This window comes from Dermacentor andersoni, chromosome 4, assembly GCF_023375885.2.
Source record: "Dermacentor andersoni chromosome 4, qqDerAnde1_hic_scaffold, whole genome shotgun sequence".
Taxonomy (NCBI): domain Eukaryota; kingdom Metazoa; phylum Arthropoda; class Arachnida; order Ixodida; family Ixodidae; genus Dermacentor; species Dermacentor andersoni.
In genome coordinates, this window is record NC_092817.1 from 81,372,202 (window position 1) to 81,381,871 (window position 9,670).

General features: G+C 50.0%; 1 protein-coding gene across 1 annotated transcript; it reads left to right on the top strand.

Moving 5' to 3' along the window:
- Positions 1-873: 873 nt before the first annotated feature.
- Positions 874-5,793, top strand: LOC126536796 (uncharacterized). The gene has a single exon (XM_050183799.1). The coding sequence runs from the start codon at positions 874-876 to the stop codon at positions 5,791-5,793; it is 4,920 nt and encodes a 1,639-aa protein (XP_050039756.1).
- Positions 5,794-9,670: the final 3,877 nt, after the last annotated feature.

Genomic DNA, 9,670 nt, shown 5'->3' on the forward strand with positions numbered 1-9,670 from the left:
GTGTGCGCCGATGGCCTGCGCTGTGGAATGACGGTAGACTTACTTGACGAAGACCGTCCGCTGATGTTTCTTCTCTTGGCCTTCCGGTGTACCACTCTTTCGAAGCCTTCGTCATCTGAGGCGTCATCGCTTGAGCAGGAGTACAACACAGTGTCCTCACTGCCAGCTTGACTCGGTGGGCAATTTCTCTTCCTCGGGCCGGTACCTGACGAAGCAGTCACGTCGCGTCGGCATTCTGCCGACTCCACTTCCATTGCCGTGGCAATGAGAGCGGCGTCTCCCAGTAAAACACGGGAAAAAGCCGAAAATACTGCAGCGCGAAGGAATAGTGGTCTCTACGAGAATCACTTCGTCTTCCTTTTCCAAAACGATCGAACTTACCATTGAGGCAACGAGGTCAACAGACGTCGACACCACAACGAGCTCGGGGAAAACTAGCAACGATCCTCGGGCAGAAAACGGTCGACGAGGCGCGCCTTCAACAACAAGGCCTAACGACGCCACACCCAACTGAAACCGACACCACGACTCAAGCCCCATCGCGGTAAGCGAACTCTAAACATTGATGCCACGATGGAACGGCTCAAACTGAAAAGAAGTGCATTGAGAGCTCAAGTCACTAAACTGATTTCTGAAGCGGACTTATTCTTGGAGAGTCATGCAGACGAAGGAGCTCTTAATGTATTGTCTGCGAGGCTTAGCGCCCTCCAAATACAGCTAAACGAGGTGGACGCCGCCATCGAGCCCTTAGTACAAGACCAAGACGCAGAGCTAAATTATGTGCGGACCATAGAATACAGCGACCGTATCGTCGCACACATGGCAAAACTCCGCCAAGAAGCAGAAAAAGACCTGCTAACAAAACAAGCAGAAATGGCGGCGACGCGGGCGCAGACCGACGGCCCTCCGGCGGGGGCAAAGTGCAAAGTGAAACTGCCGAAGCTCGAGTTACAACGATTTAGCGGCGCCGCCACGGAGTGGCAGTCCTTCTGGGAGCAGTTCGAGCAAGCGGTGCACGGAAACGACGGCCTCTCCAACGCAGAGAAGTTTTTGTACTTGCGATCGGTGCTTTCGGGAAAAGCCGCAGCGGCCATTGCCGGCATTCAAGTGACTGGGGCAAATTACACCACTGTCATCGAACTTCTGAAAGAACGCTTCGGTCGACGAGACGTGCTGATTCAAGACCACCTGACTCAGTTACTCGAATTGCCACCGGTACAGAACGAAAAGGAGCACATCGGCCTACGTCGACTCTATGACCACCTGCAACGCAATATCGCTGGTCTCACGGCGCTCGGAGTCAAGACAGACAGTTACGGCGCCCTGCTCTCCTCCGCACTCCTGCGAATGCTGCCAACGGATCTTGTTGTCGGATACCATAAGGGACTTTCCGCTGCAAGCAAAGATGACGCGATCAGCATCAAGAGTTTGCAAGCTTTTCTTAAAACAGAAGTAGAGAGCCGGGAAAAGGCACTGCAACCTGGTAATCTCGCAGCCAGAGAATCAAAACATCGAGACAAAGAAAAGAGCAAACCTCAGAAAGGGTCAGCAGCTTCTCTCTTTTCTGCGGGTGCTTCGAAGCAGTCCAATCCATGTGCATTCTGTGCTGCAAAAGATCATGCGACTCAAAATTGTCAGGCGAAGATCTCATTGGATGAAAAGAAGAAAAGGCTCACTGCAGCTGGCCGGTGCTTCCGATGCTGCATAAAAGGGCACACTTCAAGAGAATGCCGCAACAAAAGAATAAAATGCAAGGAATGTGGCAGAAGACATCTGACTCAGATGTGTGACCCGACATGGAAGCCACGCGAGAATAAAGCCACAGAGTTGCACTCTTGGACAGAAAAGAAATCTGAAAAGGTGCCAACTGTGCTGCTCCAAACCGCTCAAGTATGGGCAGAGGGACGAAGAAGAGCGCTCACTCGTCTACTCTTTGACGGAGGTAGCCAACGAAGCTTTGTCACTAAAAGACTTTCACGGGAACTGCAACTAGAGGTTGTAGGTGAAGAGGACATCACAATCTACCCATTCGGAGGAGCAGGAAACATTATCAAAGAGAAGCGCAGAAGAGTAAAAATTTGGCTAAGAAGTCAATACGACCGTAAAGAGCACTCTATCGAAGCTCTGGAAATACCGGAGATCTGCTCTGATCGGCTTCACGTTCCTGAGGACATCCTAAAAGAGGTGCAAGCGGACATGGATGAACTGGCAGACGTGACTGTTGCGCCAGCCCATTTGATGGGAAGCGGGATCGACATTCTTATCGGTGCTGACTATTATTGGACTTTGGTGTGTGGTGAAGTCAAGAGGCTGCAAGGCGCACTAGTTGCGGTAAAGACCGAATTTGGATGGACTCTACAAGGAGCGATTCCCAGCAGTAGCGCAGCTGCCTACTGCTCAACCGTGGCAGTGCTTCGTGCCGGAGTGTTCGCCGACACAACCAGCTTGTCCAAGGAGCTTAAATCGTTCTGGGAACTTGAGAGCATTGGAATCATCGACTCTTGTGCTCAAACGAACGAAGAAAGCGAGGAAGTCGGTACATTTTCGGCATCGGTAGAGAAAAAAGACAAGCGCTATGAGGTAGCACTGCCCTGGAAACCCTTGAACATGCAACTCGCCGACAATAAAGCTGTTGCAAGGAAGCGCTTGACTAACCTCACGAAGAAGTTAATCAAAGATGAGGCGACACTGATTAAGTATGACGAGGCTATCCGTCAGTACCTGGAACAAGGGTTCGCAGAACGAGTTCCATCGCAAGAAAGCAACAACGATGTAAGCAGATTATACTACATGCCTCATCGTGCAGTTTTTAGACCTGACAGCCTTTCGACCAAGATTAGAGTCGTCTTTGACGCATCTTCTCACGATGCAGGTTGTATATCTCTGAACGAAGCCCTAGAACCAGGACCGAACTTGAATCCAGATTTACTTAAGGTTTTGCTGAACTTCAGAATTCATCGTATCGGATTAAGTGCAGACATTGAAAAGGCATTTCTGCAAATTTCGGTGCAACCGGCTGATCGCGATGCCCTCCGATTTCTTTGGTATGGACATCTTCCAACGAAGGAAGACCCAGAGCCTCCTATTGAGGTCTGGAGAAAGACTCGTGTCCCTTTTGGCGTGACAAGTAGTCCATTCCTCCTCGCAGCCACCGTGCGCCACCATCTGTCCACGACAGAAGATTATCCAGAAATAAGAAAAACCATCAGCGAGAGCCTTTACGTGGACGACCTCATAACAGGAGCGAACACAGTGGAGCAGGCTACAGATTTCTACCGAGGGGCACTAGATGTCATGAATCGAGCAAGCATGACACTGCGTAAGTGGAACTCAAATTCCAAGAAGCTGCAACAGCTGTTCAATGACGAAGGAACCGGATGCGCCCTTGGCTACATGGAATGTCCAACAACAGGTGTCTCACGGGTCCTCGGACTTGTATGGGATAAGGACAGAGATCACCTAGCATTTTCCATGGAGGCCATCTTAGATTTCCTAGACCGAAACAGCAACACCAAACGATTCATACTTCAAGCATCGGCTCGTATATATGACCCACTTGGTCTCATTTCTCCGGTCACAGTTACAACCAAGTTGATGTTTCAAACACTGTGGGAATTGGGTATTGAGTGGGACGCCCCTCTGCCTGAAGAAGTAAAAGCAGCTTGGACGCAGTGGCACACCCAGTTACACCATTTAACGGACATAACAGTGTCAAGACGATATGGTAGCTTACCCAACGATAGCTGGAAGGAAGTACACATCTTCACAGATGCCAGCCCCAAAGCTTACGGCGCAGTTGTATATTTGCGCATCTCCGGGGTCAAGGAAGCAAAAGTTACTCTGGTCCTCTCAAAGTCCCGAGTAGCACCAATTAAGAGAATTTCTCTTCCAAGACTGGAATTGATGGGCATGGTGATAGGTGCTCGACTGAGGGAATATTTGGAGCGGTCACTGAGCCTTCCAATAGCCAAATGGTATCTGTGGACTGATTCATCTATTGCGCTGCATTGGGTTCGAGGTCCCGCCCAACAATGGAAACCCTTTGTCGCCAACAGAGTGTTGGAAATTCAGCAGCGATCGGACCCAGACATCTGGAATCACTGTTCTGGGATCGAAAATCCCGCCGACCTTTTGACAAGGGGAGTCACACCTAAGGCACTCAAGTCGAGCTCACTTTGGTGGAATGGACCTGCTTGGCTTTCGAAGCCACCTACTTGCTGGCCAAGGCATGAAGGCGCCGCTGACATGATCATCGCAGAGGAGGAAAGAAGAACGCTTCGCGTTCACAACGTGACTGTAAAGGAATCTGTCTTGCCTCTGCAGAAATATAGCTCCCTCTCTAGACTGGTTCGAGTGACAGCCTGGGTTTTACGATTTTTCCACAACGCCAGGCACCCCGACCAAAAATACGAGGGACCTATTACGACAGAGGAAGTTCAAAAGGCACATACTTGTTTGATTCTTCAAGTACAATTCGAGGCCTTCCAAGAGGAACTCCAGTGTCTTCGCCGCTCGACACGCATGCCAAGCGATTCTCCGATACGTGATCTCAGCGTCATCCACGACGACGATGGAGTGCTAAGAGTTGGAGGAAGGCTCAGTGCAGCAGACTTGTCCTACAACGTGAAGCATCCTGTTATCCTACCGTCAAGACATCCCTTCACAGAGCTAACGATCAGCGCAACCCACCGCCGTCTCCTGCATGCAGGCGCACTGGAGACTCTTACCGAATTGAGGGAAATGTACTGGATCGTGCGGGGAAGGCAAATGGTGAAAAAGGTGCTTAAGAAATGTATGACTTGCAACCGTTTCAACAGCCGAGCTGCTACTGAGCCAGTCGCTCCTCTGCCTCGTGAGAGGGTGACACAAGCTCCACCCTTTGATGTTACCGGTGTAGATTTTGCTGGCCCACTGAACACAAAGGATCAAGGAAATAACCGGAAGTCTTACATCGTTATTTTCACATGTGCAGTGACCAGGGCAATACACCTTGAATTGGTGACCGACATGTCCACCTCAAACTTCCTGATGGCGTTTCGAAGATTTATCTCGAGAAGAGGAGTTTGTCGAGTGATCTTTTCTGACAACGCCAGGACATTCCAGCGCGCTTCTAAGGATCTAAGGCGACTATGGACTACAATAAGAGGAGAAGAAATTCACAACTTCTTCACAAGCCACCAGATCCGCTGGAAATTTATAGCTGAGAAAGCTGCTTGGTGGGGAGGATTCTGGGAAAGAATTGTTCGGTCCGTAAAAACATCGTTGAAGGAGGTATTGGGAAACAGCTACTGCAACTTCGAGGAGCTCACGACAATCCTAACTGAAATCGAAGCTGTCATCAACTCTAGACCCTTGACCTACGTCTACACGGAGGCGAACGAACCCGAACCGCTAGCACCATCGCACTTTCTAGTGGGAAAGCGACTGACCACTCTTCCTGACAGTGGCTCCACTACAGAGGTGGCTCAGCCCCCTGGTCAACTCACTCGTCGTTGGCAATACCGACAAAGGATGGTCGACCAGTTTTGGCGTCGCTGGCAAAAGGAGTACCTGACGAGTCTCCGATCAGCACATTTTGCTGTGCCAAGTTGGTCAAGCGCACTGAAGAAAGGAACTCTCGCTTTAGTCCATGAACACTATCTACCGAGGCAACTCTGGAAAACTGGACAAGTGGCAGAAGTCCTTCTCGGACGAGATGGAAGAATCAGAGCTTGCATGGTGCGCACGCCTAATGGAACCACATTGAGAAGACCGATTCAACTGTTGTACCCAATGGAATACATGGACGAATGACCTGAAGCTCATTCCGGGGGGAGTATGAAGAAACTACCAACTTTAGCCTCATTCCTTTCGTCAACGGGCAACCCTGTGCTCCTCCGAACTCGCTCGGCAACGGGCATCCCTATCGAAATAAAGTTTAGTTGTTTTGTTCACCTCAAACGAAGCAGTCGGTTCTTTTTTGACCTACCATAATTTCCTCATAGACCCTATCCCTAGAAATATGCACCCTGAATATAACAGGGCCCGGCGCCAAGCTCGGGCCGGAGCTATCATAAAAGCCCTTGCCCACATACATGGCGTCACATTTGTTGATGCAGCCCAATACTCCCATGGCACACGATTTGTGGCCGTCGCCACACGCGATGGAGTACTACACCACGCCTGCAGCGTCACTACCCCCACTGCCGAGACGGCTGAAGAAGTGGCCATCGCCCTGGCCACTTTAGATCCCACCTGTCACCCCATAGTGTGTGACTCTCGCTCAGCCGTTACTAACTTCAGCAAAGGCCGTATTTCTCCCCAAGCTGTTCACATCCTCTACCAGGCACCACACTCTAAAGACAGCATAATCTCCCTAACATGGATCCCGACCCATGCGGGCCCTGTCCACCCACACCTCCCCAATCTCAACGAGGTCACCCACTCCATTGCGCGAGGCCTAGTCAACCGCGCCGGAGTCACTGGAGATGAGTTGGACACCAGGGACAGTCTGACAACTTATAACGATCTCGTTAAGGTCTTTTACCTCAGTCGCCGAATCTTCCCCCGCCTCACCCAAAGTTCAGCCGGGTGCAGGCTACCACCCTGCGTCTACTACAAACAAACACGTACCCTTCACCCGCCCGCCTCCACCTTATATTTCCGGACGTCTACACTACCCCCAACTGCCGGTGCTGTGGAATTCACCCGGCTACGCTTCCGCATATGCTATGGGAGTGCCCAGCACAGTACACACAGACTAACGCCACGACTCTCTCGTCGAGGTTGCATGGGGCTCTGCGGAGCTCCGCCCTCGACGACCAAACCTGGGCGACCCAGCACGCCCGCGAGGCGGCGGCGAGGCAAGCCCTCGACGTCCCTTCGTGGGAGGCTTAGGCCCGGCCATCATAAAGTGCTGGTTCTACAATAAAAGTTTATTCCTCCTCCTCCTAGCTGTCCTTTATGCCCTAGAAAATTATGGAATGGGTGGAAGAATGTTTCAGTAGATTCGGAGCTATCTATTCAAAAGATCCCTTTTTGTGCAAAATGCGGATGGCTGAACCGCTGACCATTGCACTTGCCGTTGCGTCCCGCGGGGTGGAGTTCTTAGCCCCACTTTGTTCAACCTTGCAATCCTTGGACACGCCGAGATTCTACGACATACAGTCAACCTTTCCATATATGCTGACGGCATATGCATATGGGCTTCAACAGTTACACTGCCCCAGGTGCGTACCGGTTCCAAAAAACAATGTCCCTAACATCGTCGTACCTAGTTGCTCATAAACTTACAGCGCAAACACCTAAGACGAACCACAAAAGGAAGACACGACACACACTGGCGCTGACTAACAACTTCTTTATTACTTCGTCGTCGATGCATATGTACACCCTAGGCCACACAACCGCGCAGGCGCGCAGATCACATTACTGAGATCTGCCAACTTATCACATACGCAAACGTAAGAATTCAAATTCAAATGGGTGCAGGGACAAAGATGTGTGTGTCGTGTCTTCTTTTTGTGGTTCGTCTTAGGTGTTTGCACTGTAAGTTTAAGTTCAGAATTATGTACCAACTAGGCCCAATTGAGGTTTTACTGTTTGCTCAAGGCCTCAGCATTTCGACCGAGAAGTGAGCCTTAGTCGCTTTTAGCCAGAAGCCCATGACCTGGTGCCCCATTTATACAGACCACCAAACAATTTCATACGCAAAATCTCACGGGTTTCTAGGCGTTATTATCGACAGAGGCCTTTCATGGAGCCCCCATATCTCATACTTGAAGAAGAGGTTTAGCTATGTCACCCATATACTAAGGTTGCTTGCCGGTAAAACGTGGGGCACATCCGTAGCATCTATACGTCAACTACTCAGGACGATCTTCGTAGGAAACTTGCGATATGGCACACCGGTGCTGTTAAATGCTAACAAAACTAACATTCGTGTCCTACAGAGTATTCAAGACCCGACCTTTCGAACATGGCTGGGGCTACCTCGATGTGTTTCAACCGTAGCAACAATTGCGACCGCGAGAGACCACGAAATAACGAACTATACAGCTGTCGACGCACTCCGGGCGCATGTTCGCCTATATTCAGAGTCCCTGACCGCCATCTCGCTCACTTGCCTGCGAAAAGACCCAAGGCAGCGTTTTCCAGAACAGTTGCGGCTAACCAGCACATTTTATCGTTGCGATACTCGCCCGAAAACAGCGACGCCATTCCCTGGTAGTGCTTGAAAAAGCCTCCTGTGTACCTTGCTCTTCCAGGTACTGCGACGAAGGCTAGCCTGACCACCGCGGCTCTCAAGCACATCACATTGGAGCTTTTGCATTGCCCGCACGCTAATCAAATCTATGTTACACGGACGGTTTGGTCTCGGAAAGTTCGACGGAGGCCGTTGTTTGCCATCTGAACCGGTCGTCATCAAGTTTGACTTCACATGTAACGACATCTACAGGTTGCGATCGGGCCGCTCGTCGTACTGCTGTGGAATACACTGAAAAAAGAACCGCCAAGCAAATGGGCAATACTTTGTAATTCGAAAGTAGCCCTCCGATGCTTGCGAGGTTTACGACGTGGTAGTTACGAACAGCTGGTGTCCCAAATCAACGAAACCTGCCATTGCGCTTCTTAACGAGGACATGACATAATCCTTCAATGGCTTCCGGGACAATGTGGCATCGTTGGTAATCAACTCGGCGATGACGCTGCCCGAAGTGTCCAGATTAAAGCAGCGACACTCCTTATACCTTTATCGAAAGTATACCCTGCAGGAGAGCTTCGAAATCTGGCTCTTACCATGACGTTGAGTTACCGACATACACCGCAGAACTCTAAGCATTAATTATTCAACCTAGACCCATCACTGAAGCTGAAATTACTAGCAAACCTTTCACGACGTGACGCAGCACTGTTGTGTCGGCTGTGGGTAAGAGTAGCATTTACTAACTCCTACAACTATCGTACTGGAATGGCAGGCTCACCAATGTAAGCTAAGTGCAAACGTGAATAGAGCATCAGTCATCTTTTGTACCACTGTTCTCGCTTTGATAGCCAACGTCAGACTCTCCAATGTGCCTTGAATAGACTGGACGATGGGCCATTTACAGAAGCAAATGTCTTGGGAGCCTGGCCTCACAGTTCAAGTAAAACTCTTGCTAGGGCTAGTTGGTTCATGCTTGAATTAGTAAAGGCAAGGCGCAGAAGACCAGGACTCAAGAAGAACACAAGCGACAGGACCGGCGCCACTCACAACTAAGTTTATTTCCGCAACAAGCCTGCGTTATGTAGGTTAATCAAGCCGAATCGCACTCAGTTCATTAGCCCAGAAAGACATTCGAGCGCTTCTTCAGTACCGGAAGGCAGCAGACTTGAGTGCCTGACTATAGATATGCTTCAGCTAGCTTTGTGCGTGCGAAAATGGGATATAGATTAATGTACTCCCTCTCTCTCTCTTCCACTTCCCCATCCCCACGTGTAGGGTAGCAAATTGGACTACGTCTGGTTAACCTCCCTGCCTTTTCTCTCTCCCTTCTCTCTCTCTCTTGTATAGGTATGAATTAGCGAAGATAGTAAACACTTTGTAAAAGGTAATAGTGGTGGGTAAATTTAGTAACTTCCCACGCTACAACCCCTTTACTACCTTTATTTTTCTAAGAGTGTGCAGTCAGCTATCTGAATAAAATACATT

Excerpts from the sequence above, each read along its gene's own strand:
- LOC126536796 (XM_050183799.1), top strand. The coding sequence starts at position 874 with ATGGCGGCGACGCGGGCGCAGACCGACGGCCCTCCGGCGGGGGCAAAG.